Genomic DNA, 24463 nt, shown 5'->3' on the forward strand with positions numbered 1-24463 from the left:
TGGTGCCTCAAGGCAGAGAAGAGAGAAGCAGGGAGACTGAGGGAGCTCTGGGAAGCCTCTAGGAGGCTGGCCAGCAGAAATGCGGGTGGTGAGGAAGGAACCTCGTGGAAGAGACTTGATGAATGGTTGCTGGGTGTGTGTGGGGGTTCAAGGGGGAGGGAGTCAACTGCCCAATCAACAGGTGGGGATGATGGTAGTCTCTGTGACAGGAGCACAGAGAGAGATTTTTTTTAGAGAGAAATGATGACCAGTATGATCACGGAGAGGATGGGTTGGAAGGGTTGGGGTGCAGGCTGTCCACTTGGGGTGTCCATTGGGCAAAGAGGACATTGCTGTTCTCAGCAAGTTGACAGTGCTGGCTGACAAGGGGTAAGGATAGTCACCATAACCAACTCACTATCTTTTGGATTCTGTGGATCTGTTTGCTTTTAGATGATGTCATTTGAGGCTTCTCTATATTGTCACTGAGTTATATCCTGGTTAATTAAAAATGGGGCTGACCTGGAAGAGAACTGGAGTGGTAAGAGGCTGCTGGGGGATCAGATGTGAAGGTATTTGAGACAGTTGGGTGTTCAGTTCTTTAACCAACATATTTATTGATTTAATATCTTTGGCACTTCAGGAGCCAACCATTGAGGGGAATACCATGATGAATTAATTCCCCATCGTCTCAAAAAATCTGTAATCTGTTACCGAGCTGGGCCTTTTTGACTGTTTTCCAAAACCAAAGAAATGATTCTAGCGTTACCCGCTTTAATTTGTACCTCCTTTCCCCTTTAGATTCCTGGGTTTTGGTAAATTCGTACTGAGCAAGTGATTTGGGGTTACTTTTATCCTTGTGGATAATAAATACATTTTGACAACGAAGGTAGCACATGTGTTCTAACTAACTGGGCAGGGTTTGGGGAAGAATTCCAACAGTTGCACAACTGCCAGGCACTCCTACCTTGCTATCTCAATATTCTCCGTTTTGTTTTTTTCCTCCCTTGCAGGAACCCGTTTCTGGGTTCCTACCAGCAGGGTGTTTCGAGGGTATTGACTGTAATTTGCTTTCAGAATCAGAGCTGGAATCGGGGTGCAGACAATCCCAGTGATGGGGGCTTCATAGCTCCATGGGGTGGGTCTCCCAGCCCTGCCATGCGGCCGACCTTAGTTTCTTCTTTGACTAGAGTTGAGCTTTTTGCATTTACTCCATGCTGGTTGCTGTTATTGTCACCAAGACAGTCCTAATGAGCTCTGTTGTTTAACCTGGGGAAGGAAACTTTTTTCCCCCTCATTTACAAAAAGACAGATTTTAGCTTGGAGCAGTGGGAGGTGGCCGGCAGGGAGCCAGGGGTCAGAAGCTGTCTCGCTCTGCTATATAAATAGACACAATTAATGGGCCCCCATAAAAGACAGCGATGTGAGTTTGCCATCTAGCATCAACTCTCTGTGAATTGGAACCACTCTGAAATTAATTATAAAGCCAGCAAAGGATATTTTCTGGTTTCTGTTAAATAAGTATCTTCCACACAGGAGCATGTTCCATTGGGAGGCGTTGCGTGCATTTACACATCCTGTTTCTTGGAAGTAGGCGTGACACCAATTTATTTTCAAACCTTCCCCCTGGGTCAGGACAGTCCCCACAGTTTTCAGCCCCTTCACACCGAGTTCAGGCGTTGGGGTTAGAGCCTGGAGCCCCAGACACCTTGGCCCCTTGTCAGTTTCTTCATGGCTTTTGGGGCCTCCTCCCTAGCTCACCCCTGCTTAATTCATTTCACCCAGCCTTCTTGTCACCCAGATTGTTTTGTTGTAATGTGATTTACAGGGCGAGCCATTCTGTCATTACGAATAACTTTCATAAAGGTTCTGTATAATTTGCTAGGGCTGCCCTAACAAAATACCATCGGCTAGGTATTTTGACATAGACTTTAAACAACAGGAATTTATAGTCTCACAGTTCTGGAGGCTGGAAGTCCAAGATCAAGGAATCGGCAGGGTGGGTTTCTCCTGAGGCCTCCCTCCTTGGCTTGCTGATGGCCACCTTCTCGCGGTGTCCTCAAGTGGCTTTTCCTCTCTGTGTGCACGTCCCTGGTGTCTCTTCTTCTTCTTGTAAGACATCAGTCCTGTTAGATTAGGGACCCACCCCTGTTTTCTCATTTAACCGTGTTCACCTCTTTAAAAGCCCTATCCCCAAATAGTCACCCTGAAGGTTAGGTCTTCAACATATGAATTTGCAGGTAAAGGGGCATAACAGAGTTGGATCTAGTTAGTGGAATCTTTTCCTTTCCACTGCACTTGGATTCATACATTCATTCACTAGACATTTATTGAGAGCTGTGTCTGTGACAGAGACTCTTCTGGATGCGGAGAGCAGGACAGTGAAGGAGGCAGAGAACGGTCCCCTCCCTTCCAGAGTTTCCATGGGGTCAGAAAGGTTTCACACTCAGTTAATGAGCTCTGGAGGATTTAAGAGATGATAAGTGCTACAGGAAAGTAGACTGGGGTAAGGGGGTTGTGAGGGCCAGGTGAGTGTAGCTGTATATAGGTGGGTCAGGGAAGCCTCTCTGAGAGGTGATGGTCCAGCAAAGCCTTGGGGCTGAGGGAATAAGCCTGTGGCGATGGCCCTCATATGGGAAAATAGGAGGGAGATGAAGTCAGAGAGCGAGCTGGCAGCAGGATGGGGGCGCGCAGGGGGGCGCGCAGGCATCGCCAGGAGTTTGGCTCTCCCTCCAGGAGAAACTGTGGAGATTGGTTCTTGCTTTTGGGAGCTTTCCTGTCCCTCTAGATTGGAGGCACTGGAGAAGGTGACAGTTCAGACAATATGGTTCAGACAAGGGGTACCCAGCAGGGCCATATCCCAGAAATAGATGTTAGGATGAGAGAGACTTAGGGTGGCACAAGGGGTGGCTGGGAAGAATGAGGCTTCTCCTGTGATGGAATGCCAGGGTCCCCAGGCAACACGTTTTGACACTGGTCATCGTGTCTCTCCAGCACCTCTTCTCCCTATGACTTCACCCAACTCTCAGCCAGGCTCTGAGGAAGCAGGACACTACAGCAGGGTGGATGAGGGCTCCAGTCCACATCCTTTAGCTTGGCAGTGATCCTAAATTTCTCTCTCTGCTCTGACTCACCCACAGAGGGTCAACCTCGATGCCCGTTGTTCAATGTCGCCTTTTCTACTTTCTAGCCTGAGCATTCAGTGTCTGGCTTCTGTCCAGGCCAAAGTGGAATCCACAAGGCATGCACGCAACTGGGGATGGCTGTAGCCGTCCACCCCTCCACTCTCTCCACCTCCCTCCCTCTCTTCCTTCTTTCTATCACTTGCACGTACATTGGCTGTGTCATTCGTCCAGTACACTTTTTTTGAGCTCTTTCTCTGTTCCTGATGCTATGTTAGGCACTGGGCTTGCAAGGGTGAGCCACCATAGGAGTGACAATGGGGATTGGTGTCAGGAAGGGGATTATTATAAGACTATTCTCTTATATGAGAACACTCATGTAGGAGGATGCTGGAACAAGGGTGAGAAGGATCCAGCAGGGTTGCTCATAGAGTCCGGGAAAGGTTCTGGAGTGGGGAGCGTGTTGTGCTGTGAGGAAGGAATGGCCTATTGCAGCCCAGTGGAAAAACAGAATCGAGTAGGGGGATTGTGAATGCCATGATGGGGGCAGAAGGCATGGGTGCAGGTGTAATTAGGCTGGTCAGGGAACCTGTTTGAGAAGGTGACATTTCTCAAAGGGGGCCTGTGCATCTTTGCACCACAATCATGCATGAGCTGAAACCATGTCCATAGGTGGCGTCACATTCTGTAATTTTGATGGTTGAAAGGAAAGACCTTGGTCTGCCTGTGTTGTAGCTGAGGGAAGGGAAGGCTCCAGTGGTTAGACTTACCCAATGCAGGAGTGGAAATGACAAAGAACTCATCATACTGACTGCCTGTAACAGGCTAGTTGGATCTTTCCTCCTTCTTTCCTTCCTTCTTTCTTTCCTTCCTCCCAACATTATGACCTCATTTACCCTTAATTACCTCCTAAAGCCCTGTCTCAAAATACAGTCACATTGGAGGTTAGGACTTCAACATGAAGTTAGATGGGGGGATACGGTTCAGCCTGTAACAGATAGTAATCTTGAACCACTGTAAAGAATCTGAATTATCCTCAGAATTGGGCCTGATGACCCATGTCTCTTTCATGGTGTACACTTGGCATGTAGAAAGTGTTGAGTGTCTTTTAGGTACTTAATAAATGTTCGCTGAGACAGAAAAGGTTCATTTGAGTTTAACATACAGTATTCCTTAAGAAACCAAAGTGTTCTGGAAAGAGCTCTTTTTGGCTAATTTCCATGTAAAAAGAAAATTCAGTTGATGAGGGCCTACTCTTTCCTCTGCATCTTGATTCTTTGAGACATTCCAGTGTAAAATCGCTTTGATTAAAGAAAGACTGTGAACTTTTGAAGACACAGTACACGTTGTATAATGGGTATAACATATATGTATCTTTTGTAATATTAAAGAGTTGTCTCTTTGATCAGTATTTTTTTTTTTCTTCCCTTCTGTCATATGGAAGATCCATTTCACATCTGCCTTTTCATTTTGGAGATTGAATGCATCAACAATTCTTGATGTGTTCAGAGTAATGAATTTTAAAGGCAGTGAAGGGTGATCCAGGATGAAGGGATGAATTTTAAATCCCGTTAACTCTGATCCTGTGTAGACAGTCTCAACTAAGTCAATATTTAAAGAAGATGAGAGACTCGACTGATATTAAACCACTGCCTTGGGAATTAAAAGCGACTCTATTCCAGAGAACTCAAATCACTGAAATGTCGTGCAGGCTTCTCTTTTTAACATGCTAACACTGCAGGTCAAGGAAATGCACATTTTTCCTTAGCTGAACTAAGCTTGAATGCTTTTTCACCCTTTCTACGGGCTGGTTCAGTGACAGTAAAATGGTAATGATAATAAGCGTCCATTTAAGGAGCCAGACATCGTGCTAAGTGCTTTACCTACATTATCGTAGGGACCAAGTGATTTATGGAAGTGTGTGCCATGACTGGGGCCAGAGGCTTCTGTGCAACCCTCATCCTAAGGACAACTTTATGTCGTAATTTTTTTCTCCTAATACATAGCAGGGGCCATAAGCATGAATTCCTTTCTGCCAATGGCACCTCTCTTGATGAAGTGGGATCCGCTGCTGCCATTGCTCCCCCTTTCCCATGTTGGAGGGGCTGTGCTCCCCTTCTATGCACAGCAGACCCCCGCAGCTCTTCCTGTTTTTCCTCAGGGTCTCCTTGCCTGCAGTCACCCCTTTTCCTCATTCTATGCTTCTACCCCCATATCTGCTACCTAGTCTCCTTAGATCTAGCCTTCTGTCTGTCTGTCTGTCTGTCTCTGTCTCTCTCTGTCTCTCTGTCTCTCTCTCTCTCTCTCTCTCTCTCTCTCTCTCTCTCTCTCTCGGCCTCGGGAGATTTTCTTTTCTTTCTTATGAGCTTAGCTATTTAAAAGTTAGTTTACTGAATTTATCCATCATTGGTAGGCATTTTTAATTTTGTTTTTTTTGGAGGGAGTGGGGGTGGGGGTGGAGAGGAGGGAGGGAGTTGTCAAACTGTTAGAAATGCAATTTCTCAGTTAACAAGAGAAGCTGGTGAAGAATCTGTTGGAGCTGTGTTATTCTCTCTACACATTTCCCAACACCACGAGACTTTGCTCCTTGTCTTGGAAATATGGGGCCATCTTTGAAGACAGATTTCTTTGTGAAATTTCAGGAGGCTTTGCAACTTGGATCTGGTGAAGAACTGGAGTCTTTGTTTTATTGGTCTTTCACAGCAAAATTGTTTTCCTTGATGTGCTCAGGATGATATCCAGGCTTAGACACTCCCCGACACCGCTGTCCCCTCTACACATTGAGGACCAGCTTGAGAGTCCAGTCTGGTCCTCGTACTTGCTCCTCAGTGAGCGTGTGCATATTTAATTTTGCTCTTCAAGACTCTCCTGTCTAAAGCAGTTTATCTTTTCAACGACAGACCCATCATACCAGGCATCACCCTGTAGAATCAGTGCCTGCAAACTCTGATTACTGTCAAATTAAATTAGATGCCTCCTTTGGCTGGTCATTGATTTCCTTTTCCTTAATTTTACTTCCGTGTTTCCCATTTCAGTTGTTACAGATGAAGTTGATGGAACAGTTTTGTGTACCCAAGAATGGCATTCCTTTTTCAGTATTGTCAATGCAGAACATATAAAGTTAGGGGATGAATGAAAACAGCCTGGTGAAGAGCTGGTGTTTGAAAATGGAGACAAAGCTTTATAGTAGGAAACTGTCAGGTGAGGTAGCTGAAACGTTCAGGGTTTTCACAGACAGGACTCTCAGAGCCAGTAGAACTTGGGAACAAAGATACCAAATGATGGTGGGGCACACACTTGGTATGTTAGCTTCCTGTGGCCGCTATAACAAATTACCACAAACTTGGTGGCTTTAAACAACAGAAATTTATTCTCTCAGCGTTTTGGAGGCCAGAAGTCCAAAATCAATTTCGCTGGACCAAAATCAAGGTGTCAACAGGGCCGTGCTCCCAGCAGTGGCTGTTGGGGTCGTCTGTCCTCGGCCTCCGCCAGCTTCTGTGGGCGGTGACATTCCTTGGCTGGTGGCCTATCGCTGCCATCTCTGCCTCCTTCTTCACGCGGTCTGGCCTTCCCCTCTGTGTAGCTGTGTGAACTGGCCTGCTGCCTCTGTTTGATAGGGACACTTGTGATGACATATAGGGGCTCACCTGGATAATGCAAGTGACTCGCATCTCAGAATCCTTTACTTTTTCCAAATAAGGTCACAGTCACACGTTCCAGGGCTTAGGATTTAATGTCTTTGGGGCATTATGTAACCTACTACAGGCAATAAAAGAGCTAAATAAATTATCCTCATAATAATTGTTGCTCTCTTAAAAAAAGGCAGGTCGTTTTACTGCTAGGTTTCAGGCTATTGTTTATTCATAGTACTTTGAAGAATTTCACTGCCAAAGGGTGTAATTTTTAAAACATTGCAACACGGACTCAAGCAAAGACGGAATCTAATTGTGCTCTTCAGCATCCATCTTTCTCCCCACCCCACAAGCTGATGGATGTGTGTGTGTGTGTGTGTGTGTGTGTGTGTGTGTGTGTGTGTGTGTTTTGGGGGGGTTTTGGTCATGAATGAGCACAGTTTTTAAAGTTTTTAGTCTAGCATCTATTGAACTAGATGGGGCCAAACTACAGCCAGAGTCTAACTCTAACTTCTGTGGGCAGACAGCGTCAGCCTTAGATTGACCTGGGATAGTACAGAACCCTCGCTTGTCTGGTCCCATTGGCTGATTGTCTCCTCTTTGTCGTGTCTTTGGATTAAGTGCCTGAAAATCCCCATTAAAATGAACTAGGAGGTCAAAAGGTACAAACTTCCAGTTATAAGGTAAATAAATTTCGGAGATGTAATGTACAGCATAGTGACTATAGTTAACGATACTGTACTGTATATTTGAAAGTTGCTAAGACAGATCTTACACGTTCTCATCACACACATACAAATTTGTAACTGTGTGATGATGGATGTTAACTAACCTTATTGTGATAATCATTTTGCAATATATACACGTATCAAATTGTTCTGTTGTACACCTAAAATAATATAATGTTATATGTCAGTTATATTGCAATTGAAAAAAACAACAAACGACTGTTCTCCAGAAGAGAGAACAGATTAAGTTGTTTACAGCTGTTTTTGCTTCTCAATGATTCATTCAGTTTGTAATCTATCTGTCACTTATTGTTTACAAAGTATTGTGTGTGGTGAAGAGGGGCATGGTCCCTGCCTTAAGGGGTGAGTGCTTTAAATGGTATCGCAGATGATACTGTGTTTCCCCGAAAATAAGACCTAGTTGGACCATCAGCTCTAGTGCATATTCTGGAGCAAAAATTAATATAAGACCCGGACTTATTTTACTCTAATATAAGACCTGGCCTTACATAATATGTAAAACCGGGTCTTGTGTTAATTTTCGCTCCAAAAGACGCATTAGAGCTGATTGTCCGGCTAGGTCTTATTTTCAGGGAAACATGGTAAGTGTGGAGGGAACATAAGGAAGTAGAGTTAAAAAGACTCTCTCTGGAAGGGAGGAAGGAATTGAGTTAACGGCTGAAGGAGGGGGGTGAGGTGTGGGGGATTTGAATGGGTGACGGGAGTGGCGTGAATATACAAGCTTGGGGAGTAACAGAACATGTCTTCTGGGAAAGTGAGGAGACCCGCCTGGGGACAGGATTCGGGGCTAGACAGAGGCTCGAGTGCTGGGCTGAGGGCTGTGGACCTTGCCCTCTAGGCAGGAGACCCTGAAGAGCTTTCAGAGAGAAATCAGAGTTCCAGACCCATTGATTCTGAGGCAGAGTATAGAGTGACTGTGAGGAGCCAGGATGGGCATCAGGGACAAGATGTGGGACATTGATGGCTGTTGGGGATCAGACTTTATTTTTTATCACAATCCTATGTCAAGGAAACAGCATTTGTGTCCCTTACTGAAAACATGTATGTATGTATCTACCTATCATTTATTAATACTTTATCTATTGACCCATATCACACTCCTGTATTAATACATTCAGTGCATTATGAAACAATTACACAATATACGTAAAAAAAGAGGAAGTAAATAGAAACGGAAGGTCCATTGTTTCCATCCTGCACCCGGGTGGCTCTCTAGCCTTGTTTAAGGGTGTCCCTTGGTCTGCTCAAGTCTCACTTAGAGACAGTGTGTCTGAGCACTAGGAGGCAAGGTCCTAAATGAACCAGACTGGTGGCATCATGAGCAGAAGGAAGGGAAGGTGAGAGAGGCAATTAGCAGGAGGAAGCCACGGGCTAGCAATGGCTGGTCTTAGAGAGAGGCGTGAAGATGTGAGAAAAGAAGAGGGCAAAAACAGTGGTGTGCTTCAGGACTTGGTGAGGGGTCAGGTGACTGCCACTAAGGAAAGGGGAGAGCTGGGAAGGGGTGCAGATTTGGGAGGAAAGGATAATCTTCCCTCCCCTTCCATCGCTCCATCCTTCCCTCTGTTCTTCCCTCCGTACTTCCATCCCTCCCTTTACACTACCTTCATGCAAGGCTGGAGTGTCTGTGCGTGTGACACATTGACAGTGGGGGAAGTGGCCCAGGAGGAGCATCCAGTGGGGAGTTGAGATGTGGCCATGGAGCAGCAGCAGGCTGGGTCCTGACGTATGGCCCAGAGTTCACCTTTGTGCTATTTCACCAAGGGAAAGAGGCAGCCTGGCCTGAGGGCCTCCCTGCCGCAGGGCAGAGAGAGGGTGGGGAGGAGAGTCAGGGTGCTGTGTCGTTGGACTTTGCATCCCCTCGCTCCCTAAGCACTCCCTGCAACTCAAGGTGGGGCAGCCTGGCAGTGTCAGGAGTTCAGGCTTGGGGGGACCAGAGCTGGAGGAATGATGGCGAGGCCTGAGAAGGGGCCGGAAGAAGCCGTTTGCTGGAGGAGAACTTGATATTTCATCCTGTGGTGAACCAACCCTTGACACTGACCCTTCCCATAGTCTTCCGATGACCATTCGAGTTTGCTTAAGTAAATTTCACTCTCTGCCTCAGTAATCGAATGTTTTGATCTTTGCCGACATCACATTTTTCTTTTTTCCCCATGATTCTATTTTAGATAATGTTTTTCTCCTGGTGCTGAAAGTAGTAGTATTTTCCTAGGGTTCTTGTGATCAGTCAGAATAATAATCTTTGCCTTCCGTGTCTGACAACGGCCATGTTCTTGGTGTCTCCTTAGGTGGCCATAAAAGTCATTGACAAAAAGAGAGCCAAAAAAGACACCTATGTCACCAAAAACCTTCGGCGAGAGGGGCAGATCCAGCAGATGATCCGCCATCCCAACATCACGCAGCTCCTTGATATCTTAGAGACGGACAACAGCTACTACCTGGTCATGGAGCTGTGTCCTGGGGGCAACCTGATGCACAAGATATACGAGAAGAAGCGGCTGGAGGAGTCTGAAGCCCGCAGATACATCAGGCAGCTTATCTCTGCCGTGGAGCACCTGCACCGCGTGGGGGTGGTCCACAGGTAAGGGCCACACCTTGCTGACAGTCGCTGACTGTGATGAATGGGCAGCACTGTGCTTTTTAGCATGCTCCAAGCGAGGCTGACTCGTTGCAGCATGGTGTGCAATTCTTCTGTGGTTTTGTTCCATGCTGCTGTTTTGTGACTTGGGTTCATGTCAATGTGGGGTTCTACGAGTGGCCTCTGAAGGCAGCGTGCCTGGGTTTGCATCTTGACTCTGCCCTTTAATAGTTTTGTGTCCCTGGGCAAGTGACTTAACCACTCTGAACCTTGGTCTCTTCTTCTATAAAATGGGAATCATAATGATACTTGTTTTGTGGTTAGTATAAGGGTTAATATAGAGAGCGTAATGAGTTAATAAGAGCTTGGAACAGTGTTTGGTACATAGTAAGGGCCATGTAAGTGTTGGTTGCTGTTCTTATTATTTGCGGGATAATGAGACCAGCTGTTCAGGGGCCTGAACGAGGCATCAGTGTTAAGATGGTATGAGATTGTTTTTCAGCTAGTGCTAGGGACGATGCTTTCATTGTGTTAGCTTTATCTGTGGTAGTTGCTCAATAGCTGTTTTCTTCAATTAAAGTGAATCACCATTCGAATTGTGAACTTGCCCTTAAAAGTGAGGGGTATTCCCCATAAGGCAAATCATTTTGAAAATCAAACTTGTTTTCTTTCAAATAGCCTGTTCCCTCCTGAGGAAGGCTCCATAAGGAAACGGAAGCAAAACACTATTCTTAGTAATATTGCCGTGGGTGGTGAGTGCCTACTTTTAGTGCTACACTAAATTGGAATGAATGAATGAATGAATGAATGAATAAATAAATAAATAAACAAATAAATAAAAGTGCCCTCTTTTCCTCCCAAGAAAGTGTTGACTTCACCAATAAATGTATAGTTCTTCCTTCATGGAATTATAATCAGTAATTACTCTGGGTTGCTGAAAAAATTTAGGGCTCGTGTTTAATGGATTCTCATTTTGAAAAACAAGATAAAGACCTAAAATATGTTGTATGTGTATATTCATACTCATAAGTTTAACATTTTTTTATTGAGATACAATTCACGTACCATAAAATTCACCATTTTAAAGTACACAATTCAGTTTTTTTTAGTATATTCACAGAGTTGTGCAGCTATCGCCACTATCTAATTTTAGATTATTTTCATCACCCCGCAAAGAAACCATGTACCCATTAGTAGGCATTCTCCATTCGCCCCTCCTACCAGCCTCAGGCAACCACTGGTCTACTTTGTGTCACTATGGATTTGCCTGTTCTGCACATTTCATGTAAATGGAAACAAACAATATGTGCTCTTTCATGACTGGACGCTTTCATTTAGCATAATATTTTCAAGACTCCTCCCTGCTGCAGCTGTCAGCACTTCATTCTTTTTTTATAGCTGAGTAGTATTCCATTGTATGACTATACAACATTTTGTTTATCAGGTCATCAGTAAATGGACGTTTTGGGCTGTTTCCACCTTTTGGCAGGAGTGAATAATTGATACTGTGAACATTTGTGTACAAGTTATAATGTGAACATATGTTTTCTTTTCTCTTGGAGTGTTCCACTCTTAGCCATTGCAGGGTCATACGGCAACTCTATGTTTAACCTCTGAAGGAAACACATCTTTTTCAAACTTCAACTTCTCACAGTGGCTTTTATCTGTTTGAAAGTCATTCACAGTCTGATTGGTGGGGAAAGCAGCTGTAGGCCTTTCAGTCATAGAACTTACTAACGGGATTGGCACCACGATGCTGTCCCCTGTCGTACCTAAACCTGGGGACACTGCGGGGGGAGTCCTCTGAGCCAGGCTTGACCAGGCACCATTACCGTTCAGGCGGCTTGTTTCCTCGCCAAGGTGAATGAAAGAACCTCTTCACATTCATATTTTTAGTCACACATGTTGTCACAAAATCACGCTTCATTAGAAGTCTTTTGAGTTTAGATCAGCAAGGAAGGGAACAGTCAGCCATTTCAGAGTGAATAACACTATTTTTGGCTCTTGCCAACAATACCCTGTGTAGCCTGCTGTGTCATAGCTCTGCCGTTATTAGGACAATGATGGTCGTCAGTGTGCCTGCTTTCTGTCTTTGTTTATTAGGATGACAAAGGCAGAAACCTCCTGGATGAATCGGTGTGGATTACCAACTCTATTGGTTGCCGTGGAAAACAGGACCAGGGGGCAGAGCTTTCCATGGGACTCTGGGTGTTATTACAAGGGTCTCGTGCTGTCAAAAATCCGCCCTGTGCTCAGCTTCTTGGGATTTCGAGTACAACAAAGGAAAAGCAAGTGAACTCTGGGTGTTGCTTACTGGTCTCTCCTGAAGGAAATTCTCCACAACACCTTTAAAAAAATTTTAACAAAAACTAACCCCTTTCAGCGCAATTACTGTCAGAATGTCGAAAGCATGGGTTTAGTAATGTTTTGATAGCAAAGATGGTGCCCTTTTTCTTCTTCTGAGCTGCTGCTTGCTCTCTCCTTGGAAATATATTCATAAGCCAATAATGGCTAAGGCTCAGGTCTTTGAAAGTTAGGGAAGACTGGAAACACAAGTGTCGTTTAAGAGGAATTCTTCATTTTTCTCTCTAGAAATTGTGTTCATGAGTGTCAGCACACAGGGACGGGGGTTGACTAGGTGGCTGAGACATCACATGAAGATGTTTGGTTGGGATATACTCATGTGTGGTTCTAACTGAATGTCTTGACTTTCGAAGATTCCGTACCCCTAATTTTTAGCACACATTAATCTGGCTCAGTGCAAGCATACTATTTACTGTAGCCCTTTTCCATGGTGGAAAATTTTCGCCTTCATGTAGCAAAGGTAAAATGAATTTCATAAATTATTTTGAGGCTAAATTTTTTTCAAACGAATCAGAGATTTCAGAGATGCCGGGTTGTCGCTGGTTCTGAGCAAACAAATTGGATCATCCAAAAGGACTTAGGATGAATTTTGGTGGCTACATAGTATCATTTAAAGGGCTTTTGGTTACGTGTGTTAGAGGATGCTTTAAAAACACAGTTCCTCATTAGGCTGATACTTATATTGTTCTGTCTCCTCAACTTGATGCTTAGCAGAGCTCTCTTTCCTGTGATATTAAATCTACGTATTTAGTTATCTCCCCAGAGCTATTTCAGTATCATTTAAAGGAAACAAATCTTTAAAAATCATGTAAATATGACAAGTAGAAAAAAAAAAAAGGGAACCTAAACTGGACCTGCTGTAGCTTTTGTGTCTTTTACTTACACTAGGGCTGTTAACTTTGGCAAAAGCAGAGTATATGTGGTCTTAACTCCTTTGCTCCACGTTAGCCTTGCCTGAGGTACTCCGCATTTAAAATCTAATGAGTTTTTCTTTTTTCCCTTTTTCTCCAACGTGCTCACCCAGCAGGATGCCAAAATCTGATGATTTGCCTCTTGTATATAGAGCGTTGACTCCTAACATCAATCATCAAGAACGCTGATTCTGCTAATTTGAGATTCATCTGTTCATTCAAACTAACAAAGTCCAATCAAACGATACAGACAAAACAAAACAGGGTAACACAATACCGCCATCTCTAAGCAGGAAGAGACAAGCCATGGGGCCGCAGGACTAGGAGAGGGAGACACATGATCAAAGGGGACTGGAGCCTGGGCTTGGATGTGTGTCAACGCAGCCTCCCCAGGGCCATGACCTTATTCATTCACCAATATTGGGAAGGGGCCCTGTGCGCTTAGAGGAATGCGGTGGAAGAGAGGGGCCCCTTCTTTGTTCTTGTCAGCCTGACAAGAAGCAGGCACAACCTGTACCGGGTGGTATTAAGAAGTTCTTTTAAATTTCAGGTTTTTGTGGAGAGGGAAGGGAGGGGAAGGCAGACGAAAGCGGAGTAACTTGTGCTCACATCCAGGGGCTGTGTGAGACCCCAGGGCCTTCCCCTGAGACTGAGCACATATCTGGAGCACATATCTGGTTATATATATCAAATATTCTGTGTTTAATTGGGTTTTAAAAAGTACGATGGAAATGTGAGATTTTACAAAACTCTAGTTCACCAGCTTTGTAGATTGGAGTGTACAGCGGTCAGCAGAGTGAATTCTGAAGACAGATCTCCTGTGTCCTCATGCCAGCTTTTACTGCTTCAAAGCGCCACCAGGCAAATCACTCAGGCTTCCGGGCCTCTCTTTTCACGTCTACACAATAGAAATCAAGGATTGTCCACTTCATATGGTTGTTGGGAAGATTCAGTGAGTCCATTCATCTAAAGTGCTTGATACCGAGATACTCAGAAAGTACAGCAAGCCCTCATTTAATGCTGTGGGTAAGTTCTGTGACGTTACGTGAGACCACGTATAACAAAACCAGCTTTACCATAAACAAATTGATACAAACAAGAATTAAGTTCCTACAATGTTACAAAGGGCATTGAACCACATGATGTTATTCGAGGACCGTCTGGTCTGACTACATGTAATTATTACTGAGTTTCATGTCATTTATTTTATACATTGGGGACTGAGTTAGTTGTGCTCAAGGCCGCACAGCTGTTCTACACTTGTACTGCCCTTGCCATCTTTGTCTGGCTGAATCCTACTCATCCTTCAGGTCACAGCGCCAAGATCACCTCCTCCAGGAGGCCCTCCAGGCTAAGCCCCTGGTTATAGACACGCCACAGCACTCTGCTTTCCAAGCACTTTTCACATAACTTACTTGTTTGATATGTCTTCTGCACAGGCCACAACCTAGCCCAGTGCCCAGCTCAGTGGGCACTTTGTTGAATGAATGAAGGGAAATCGAATGAATACAGCTAATGTCAATGTTAGCGCTGGGGTGGAAGCTTTCTGGTAGCCAGTCCATGTTCTTTCTGGAATATTCCATATTTTCCCTGGAATTTCAAGGAGGTATCTCCATTGACTTAGTACCAATTGGTTTGTTTTTCAGGTCACAACTTGTAGAGTGACATCTTTTTAATGAATGAATAGCTCTTTCATTTTATTAGCCCAGTTCATTTCTGGAGCATTGGGAGGACCTCAATAAAGGTTTTGTTTTGAATAAATAAAATCAGGTGCATGCTTAACAAATTATTCTTGTGTTTTACCAAACTGCCCATATTACAAATAAATCAAAGCTTAAAAAATCATTTGGTTTTAATACAGTGCCTTTGAAGATAAAAACCTAACCCCAAAAAACTATTTTTCACTGCAAAATGTTTATTTCCTTGGGGAGTTATGTGCTTTTCCTGGATGCTGTATTCTTGCTTATTACTAAAATTTATCTTGTGCCCATCTCCACAGGCAGAACTTTCTCCCCCAGACCTGATCCTATATGAGTTTGGTCTAGCCATCCCTGGGCCCCTTATCTCTAACCTTTCATTTGAGGACTAATGCCCCCAAATACTGTTTTTTTCTGCTTATCACCAAATTAATCACCCCTTTTCAGTCTTTCTGGAATCTCCCCCTTCACTTGTCTTAGAATCTTTAACTTTATTATCCTCACCTCTCACCTCTTCTCTGTTAGCATTTGTTTAGCCTGGAGTGGCCCACAAAACTCTTAGGCAAACTTCATTTTCTCATTTCCTCCTGCTAATGGCCCTGCCAGGTAACCTCATCTTTTGAGGCCATTTTTCAAAGAAGAATCAGAAACTCAGAGTTTAAGTGACTTGCCCAGGGCCAGTCAGTGTTCAGTATAGAGAGAACCAACTCCAGAGCCTGTCTTTCTTCACTTCCCCAGGCCGCCATGTTGTTTCACATTGAGCCTTTGCTCAGCTTCTCCACTTGAGTCTTCCCCTTAGCTTCTCTAAGTCTCACTCTGTCCTTCTCTCCCTTCCCTTGAATCCTGGTTGTCTCCGGCCTCCGTTTTATGCCACTCAGTTCCTCACTTTCATGTTGGGTCTCAACCCTGAGTGGCTCCCCCAGGCTCTCTCTTGAGTCCCTGCCCCTCAGTCTATTTGGGTTTGTTAGAGGCCCAACCTTTGACCTTCACTGCTGGGCTCTGCATGGCCTGGTGAAACCTGCGAAGAAACTCTCCTTCATTTCCATCCCAGTATTCTAGATGAGTGTGTGTACACATGCATGTGTGCACACGGACACACATGTACTCCCACATGGGGGCATACACACCACAACACGTATCCACACATGTGCCCTTTCATACATACCCACATATGTGCACACCCATACTATTCCCATATGCATGCATATTCACATACTTGCACATACACAAATGTTCATGCATTTGCAATATACACACACAAACCTGAGTGTGCCTACACTCAAGTGTACACACACACAGGTGTATACACACACACACACACACACACACACACATTACCGCTCCCCACTGCCCAGTACTGTTCTTGCCTGCCTCTTTGCAGGGTCCAAGCAGCGGCTTCGCCCCCACTGGGCACCATTATGTTTGTTATGGCAATGGGGTTCTCCCCTCCTAATTGTGGCTAGTTCACTGTGGCCAGTCTCCAAACCTTAGAGATTACCATCTTTAAAGAAATGCAAGGAAAGTTTAGGCGGGTAGAAGAGGAGGGCGAGGGGTAGCTTGTGGGTGAATCTTTAATTGTCAGTCGTGGCTTGTCTGAGCTTGTTCTTTTGAAATAACCTAAAACAAAGGGCTGGTGATTAGGGCTCTCCCCTTGAGCCCTCTCTCAACCTCTGACTCCCCTCCACCCACCGCGCCAAGCAGAGTAGAAAACTCGACCCAGTGCCAGGTCTGTCGAGGGCCTTGATGAGAACCCCATTGGGCAATTCTCCCTGGAACTGCCCAGTTAGCAGAGAAGGGGCCAGAAACCTCTGTGACTGTGCCCGTGGTGGCTCTTCTCCCTGGGCGCCCTCTTCATGGACATTTCCTTTGTTTCCAACATATGGGGCCCCCACTCCCTCATCCTGGGAACTCGATCCAGCACTGCTATATTAGGGTGTACCCCATTCCCTTTCTTACTTGTCTTCACTCTTCTTAGAAGCTCCTTTGGCCAAGGCAAACCTACTTCCCCTCCATCCAGGGGCCATTTTCTTCTTCCCATTTGTTCTCAGTTATAAGTTCACCCTGAACGTCCTGGCACAGGAAGGAACTCTGCACCCCAAGACCATGCAGGAAGAGCTTCCTATGTGTCCCTCCGCCCCATAGTGATCGATCCGATCAAGGAGCATTAATGTGAAATTGAGCATTGCCTCTGTCATTGAGTGCAAACTGGTCAGCTGTCAAAACCTTCCTTCCCATATGGCAAATCTGCCACTTAATAGAGCCCAATATTTTACTCTCTGGGATGGAGCTAGAGTAAACATCATGCTTTCACACAGACCACATGTGAAACCAAAGGGACGTTTTCAGGATAACGCAGGCCTACCAGTATTTTATTTTTTAAAGGTACGTGGTAACACACTAACACTGAACCTTATGAATAAATTCATCCTTTTCTATTATTTGTGAAGGTGTCTCTCAATTTTGTGGTCTCTTGGGATCATTTCTGGCCTCTTTGGTCATCGTTGAGTAGTGGGGCAGAGGGTCTGAGTGGCCCGCTGTGTTGAATGGACTGGTAATTAATTGAAATGCCTGGTAAGGCTGCTCCACAATGAATTTCCTGAGTGAGGTGCTTGTTTGTAGCCAAACCATTCCTAGTAGTCATCTCTTAGGAAAGGGAAAAATACCCCGTATCTACTTTTAAAAATTAATAGACTTTATTTTTTTAGAGCAGTTTTAAGTTTACAGAAAGATGGTGCTGAAATGACAGAGTTTCCACATCCTTTCCAACCTCGTTCCACGATGTTTTGCTATTATGAATGTCACATGATAGTGCAGTCCATTTGTTACAGCTGATGAACCAACATTGGCACAGTGTTATTAACTAAGGTCACTGGCTTACATTAGGGTTCATTAGGGTACTGTTTATATTGTACATTCTATGGGTTTTGACAAATGTATGATGCCATGTAGCCACTGTCAAAGTATCATAAAGAATAATTTCATCACCTTAAGAAAAAATGTGGCCCACCTATTCATCTTCCCCGTCCTCTCCCAACCTTTAGCAACCAGTGACCTTTTTACTATCTATAGTTTCGCCTTTTCAAAAAGGTTATATAATGGGAATCATACACTACTTCACCTTTTCAGACCGCCCTCTTTCACTTAGAAACATGTGTATGAGTTTCCTCCGTGGCTTTCTGTGGCTTAATAGTTCATTTCTTCTTATCTCTGAATAATATTGCATCATCTGGATGTACCGAAGTTTGCTGATCCATTCACCTACAAAGGACATCTTGGCAGTTCCAGGTTCTGGCAGCTCTGAATAAAGCTGCTATAAACATCCATGTCTATCAATTTTCAACTCATTTGGGTAAATAGGCAAAAGCTACTTTTAAAAATGTAAGTTTAGAGCCTGTTTTCCTACAGAGTCCAAAGGAAAGTGTTTTCCCCCTCCTTCCAGACATATTTCAAAAGACAAAGCAGGAGGTGGAAATAAATGAAGCTGAAAGAGGCCGAATGTTCCTTTCATTTGGGTAGATTAGGTATACTGATCTGGACAGAGACTAATGGAGCTAGTTAGTCTCTAACTATTAACTAGTCATGGAACCTCTAGGCAGTCAGATTGGTGATTGCTGGCATCTTTTACAAACCTTGACAGAAAGGTAATGTATGGGTAAAAACCCCTGGTTAACCAGGTTTGCTCTGAGCATTTTCCCTAGGGGCCTGGGGTGAGTATGGGATGCAGTGGATGGGAAGACAGTGACTTTTAAAGGATTTATTTTTTCTCATTTTGCCTAATAATTACATTTTTTATACCTCCTCCTTTGGTTTTATGACATCTCCCCAATTTTCAAAAGTGGATGTTTTTTTTTCTTTTGCATTTCCTCTTATTTTTAGTCTTCCATTTATATCATTCTTCTAATCATTGTGATATTCTCTAGGCTTTTGTGGCCCCAGAATTATCTCACTTAGTTTTATTATTCTTGGCAGTGGCTCTCTTTTACCTTGCATTTTAAAGCTGTTTTTTTCCATAGTATTTGTTCCGAACCAACTTTCTCCGAACCAATATTTGTTCCGAACCAACTTTCTCGATGCTTCAGCGGGGCTTCCACTCTTTCCAGGGAAAGAGGCTTAATTTTGCTGGAAACAAACTGTGGCCTTCCTTTAGATTTCAATAGTGCTGCTGCTTTATAATAGGGTTTGACAGAATCACAGTTCAGGCTATTGCTGATGCACTGTTTTGTGTGTGTATGTGTGTACTGTATATTGGAATTAAATGAATATGCTTGAATATAAGGTCAGGATTAAATCATGTCCTAAGTATCCTAAGGAAAGAGAAAGTACCTTTCAGAGTCCTTGCAAAGTCACTCGTAGGATGAGGGCATAATCTCAATTACTTTATTTTCAACAACAAAGGACTAGCTGGAGAAGACCCATTGACCTTGACTTGACTCACTGATGACTTTGGGTGCTTTGAGAAGTCACCGAAGGAAACCAGTAGGAAGGGAAAAAAAACAACCTTTTACGTGGCTTTCATAATAACTTCCAGGGACATGGCCTCACCATTGCTAGCCAGGGTTTGTGAGATCACTCTAAAAACAAATCACTGAGCGGTTATTTATAGAAATTTTTAGTGGGTACTTATTATTTAAATAGCTTGGGATATGATATCCAGCAAGTGCGTCATACACAGCTTCAAAAAGTGCTTAAATCTCAACTATCCGGTCAACTTGAAGATGGTGTTACACTGGAAACACTATACCATGACTCTGTCATCCTCGCCCTGCCTGTGACAAGTTTTAATAAAATTGTTTCATAAAAATGTGATGGTGTGGGAACAATATTTCTGAAGTTAATTATATTATCAATGTAGTATATGCTCTTAAGTATGATGGTACAGCTTCATAGATAAATAGCATAAGTAGCCATTTGATAGTTCCATTGCATTTCTAAAAATTATGTGTTTGTGTTTTCCAAAAATCTTTTTCTGAGGGCAGGGTCTTCCCACTGGAAAAGTAGGGGGATCACCTTATATTTGGGGTCACCCTGCATTTGGACATATGCGATCCCTTTTAAAGGGTGTCATCATTTTAACATATTCTGTGTATTGTTTTATTTGAGCTGACGTGAAGGTACAGAATTCTTCCTTCCGTTGGTAGCTGCAAGTTTCAATGCAGATCTCCCCGTCTCATCCAGTTGTCCAGGCTTCAGGTTACCACCCATCTTCCAATGTTGAAATTCCTGAGACACGTTTTAGAGCTCACCTTTTGTCAGCACTTGAGTCCTTACCTCTTCTTCCCACCTTGACCTGCTGCCCTTGGTGGTTCCCATGACAACAGCTCCCCCGTTGTTCTCCCCCAGTCTGCTCCCTGTGTCTGCCTCCCTCACCAGCGTGTTGTCCTGGACCTTCCCCCAACCATTCTCTACCCTCCTCCTGGGCAACCTTCTGTCCTTTCAAGGCTCAGCTTCATCTGAGTTTGAACGTTGGTGGTCTGCAGGCCAAATCTCGCCTGCAAAGTTGGCCCATTCTGTGTGGTTGTTATTATTGTTGTAAATGTGAATTTGTTGCCAACATTTAAAAACCGGGATCAAATCCAGATGTCGAACTTCTCGTGGAAAATGGGATGAGCTAGTGGTGCTGGGACGGAACTGTGAGCGATTGTCCCTGTTAAATGGGACTCCACTCTGCCATTTATGATCGTCCCCCAACTGCTTCCTTTTGTCTCAGGACTTGGACGTAGTGCTATTCGTCGCCTTGTTTGTTTATCACGATTATGCTATTCCTTTCCTTGCAATAGAGATAAGGGGTAAAAACTAAATTCTTTTGCCAATGTCTCTATTCAAAAGTAAGAAAATAAAAGCTGGACCAAGAATGCTGTGTTTCCAAACAACGGAAGAAAGCATGTGTGTGTGTGTGTGTGTGTGTGTAAGAGAAGAATATTCTTACATATTTAATATGCACGGTGTGTGTGAGTTCACAGGCTACCACTTAAGATGCTTCTAGTCATTGACCTAGATAGTTTTGATGACCAAATATATGCTTTTGCCCACATTTTGTTTTTTTCTTTTCTGAAATCCAAAACGATCTCTTTGGTAATAATGTAGATTCATTATTTACTGAGTAGCTGGGATGTGCAAAGGTACTGGGGTACAGTGGTAAGCCAGTGAGGCATATCTTCTGCCCTCAAGAAGCTTATAGTCCTCGGCACACATTCCACAGACACCTCACACTCAGCATGATCCTGAGTGCTTTTCTCTCCTACCTCCTCCTGTCCTCCACATCAATGATTGCAGACACCCATAATCTGATTAGTGATCTCCATTCCATCTGCAAACTTAATTCCCTGTGATCCTGTAACGTTAACTACCATATAGTCAGGCATAACATCAGGGATTAGGACCCTGACATCTTTGGGCTCCATTTGTCTGCTCACCAGAATATCTGCTTGCTAAAGAGATCAATTATTATCACCGGCGAATTTGTGGGTGACATTTGGACTCCACGCATAGAAGCTGTAAGGACTGACAAATTATATCTGCGTTTTGATTTTTTTAAACTGCTTTCCCAAATCTGTTTCTCACTCTGGCTGGCGTTGCCCACCATCTCACCGACATGTGGCACATTTGTAATTTCCCTGGCAGTTCAGGTAGCACCTGTCTTGATGAGGTCTTCCTCTGTCTCCTAACCCCAGTTCTATTTAACTCTCAGGTTTCTGCTTTAATCCCACTTCTTCTGGAAAGTTTTCATGATTTGTTCTGCCCTCAGTGTTCTTGGTCTTCTCTGAAATCTTCTAGCTTTTTAAAGTCTGCAACAATGAACTAGACCATGTTTTATAAACATTTACTTCTGGAGTGTGCATGTTTGGGCAGAAAGCTTCAAAGTGACTCTCAAACCGTTCGTTTTCCTCAGAAGCAAAGTGTTATCCCACTGCTTCAAATGCCTGTCTAAAATGTTGTGTGGTTGTATTTGTTTCAGAGACTTGAAGATAGAAAATTTGCTGCTGGATGAAGACAATAATATCAAGCTGATTGGTATGATTTTTTTGTTTGTTTGTTTGTTTTAAAGCAGGATTATCCTGTAAGTATTATGTTGTCAATTCTCAGTTATTTATTTCTGGATTATTGGCTTAGAAAATTATTCCTTGTCTATTTTTAATCCCCAGACAATGCTTCTAGATCACCTCCTTTTACCTCCCATATTTAATAATGGTTTTGAAAATGAAAATTAATTTTAGTAATAATTTAAACATAATTAGGAAGCTCCAATGCTGTACCCACCAAAGGTTGCTTATATGTTATTTGTGTTATTCAAGCTTCAGCCTCTCCATAAATTCAGATAGACCTGAATTTTTAGAGGGGTTATTTTTATTTGGATTCACCATAAAACTTAGTAAAAAGAGGGGGAAATAATTTGGTTCAGAAGTGTTGCCCTTAGCTTAGTTATGTCTTATTTCACTTTTCAATGAATGTAGACGTACCAAAATAAGGAGAAACACACTTTACCTTTTTTTTTTCATATAATCTGTCCAAGCCCCGTAGTACAATGGTGGTTGTGCAGAGAGAAACCCCACAGTGGGATAATTTAGAGGTCTGTACTGATCAGAACGAAGTTCCAAGAAAGAGTGAGTCATACTTAGTTCACAATTCAGAGTCCATAAGCGAATTCACTCTGTGGCTCCTTGTCCAGAAGAATTCCATTTTAGTTTACTTCAGTGATGGCTCTTGGCAAAATTTCCAGGGCATCACTTTTACCCAGATGTTAGACGGCACCGTCTTTTATGTTTCTCTTTTCTTTCTTTTTCCACCTCAAGTGCAAGGAATTTCTTCCATCTCAATGGCTTGAAAAAGATTTTTCTATTTGGGGATAAGAGAAGGAGCAATAGAAATTTGTGAATTTAACTTTTGTACTAAAGAAGGAAATTTTGTGTGGCACATGCTGAAAACTCAAGACTCTCTAAATATATTACACAAATGACCAATTAGATACTTTGGAATCTCAGTTGGCTCTTAACCCAGTACCAGGCAAGGGGCTTTGGGGACTCTAGACCCTTGGCTGGGTGATTAAGCCAAGGGTGACCCTTGACGGGTGTTCGAATACACTCATTGTTAGATTAACAATGAAGAGGAAACCAATTTTTTTCCCAAAAAAGATTTTAAAGAATGTATTCTTAGAATATTCTTGGACAACTCAAAGAGTTTTCTTTTGATCAAATTGCTTTACTGTTGCATCTTAGTTGTCTTGAGGACCAAATACAGCGGCATTAGACAAGGCAGATGGTCATATGCCTGCAGGATGTCTCTCTGGTCCTCATTTCCAGGGTCTGTGGTATTTAACACAGGCACGTCTGAGTGGGGGAAGAAGAATGGAGGCAAGGAGGGACCTGTAACTTGTCTTCGGAAAACATGGAGGTGACCGGGACAGAGTTTCCCTAACAGCACAGAGATTGTCAGCGAATAGGTTGTGTGAAGATCGGATGCCCATTACTGTAAAAGTTGGAATAATTCATTTCCCCCGTGCATCATCCAGACTGAGGCTGGTGATTCTAGCCAAGTGCAGCCCACTGGGGGGCTCTCACACCCCACTACAGCGTTGCCCATACTGTTTTCTTTCCTTCCATTTTTGCCCCACCCCCACCCCCATCTGCCTCTATGCTTACCCTCTCTTCTCTCTCCCCAAGGGATAGCTCTAGATGACCATTTATCAAACTAGAAATGTACTGGCGAATAAACAGTGTTGAAAAGCACAGACCTTTCATTGGTGAGAAGTTTGCTGAGAAGATTCTAGAGGAACCAATCACCGTAAATGGTGGATGCGTTTATAAGTAGCTTACAGGTTGGCCACATAACAAAATCTGTGCAAATAAGATGAAGAAATGATGGACCTAAACTTGAGCCCTCGTTCCCCTTGATGTGACTGAAATGGTGGTTCTTTGGGTACCAGGAACTGTTTTATTCGAATGCCCCTGAGTCTTCGCCTCTCAGTTTGGCAACAGCTGGGTTGGGTCCCAAACAGGCCTTTCAGCTTTTTGAGCCAAAATGGGCCTGTCAGAAACCAGAATTCCCAAAACTACTGGAAAGGAGGCTTTGATAATTAGATTTCCTTTTGTTAGAGCTTTTCATGTGCCTTCCAATTCTGTCCTGACCAGATAAAACCAAAGAGCCCTAACTCATTCTTGTAATCAAAGAAGACATAGTACCACCCCACAGGGCAACTGGAAACTGCATTTTGTTTAGCAGAATCTGCATTTCCTCATTTTTTTCATATATGGAGTAGGCTAAGGAGGGAAGGGAAGGTGCTGGAGGGAAGGACATCCTGGTGTCTTGTGGGTTTTCTTGCCCCTGGGTTGGGCAATTTGGATAAATGTCTCTAGGACGGTCTTTTTGCAACTTGAAAGCCCTTTGAACGTTTTTCTTCAAAGGAATTTTACCCAGTTGTTTTTCCAAGGTTGATTATA

General features: G+C 43.6%; 1 protein-coding gene across 1 annotated transcript in view; it reads left to right on the top strand.

The window, feature by feature from the left end:
- HUNK (hormonally up-regulated Neu-associated kinase) overlaps nt 1-24463 on the top strand; it is a 99964-nt gene that overhangs the window by 27702 nt on the left and 47799 nt on the right. Inside the window, exons 2-3 of the mRNA XM_081065251.1 lie at nt 9768-10060; nt 21985-22040. Coding sequence (XP_080921377.1) covers nt 9768-10060; nt 21985-22040 — 349 coding nt within the window. The remainder of the gene's footprint in view (nt 1-9767; nt 10061-21984; nt 22041-24463) is intronic.

The sequence above is a fragment of the Rhinolophus hipposideros genome, assembly GCF_964194185.1.
Source record: "Rhinolophus hipposideros genome assembly, chromosome: 2".
Taxonomy (NCBI): domain Eukaryota; kingdom Metazoa; phylum Chordata; class Mammalia; order Chiroptera; family Rhinolophidae; genus Rhinolophus; species Rhinolophus hipposideros.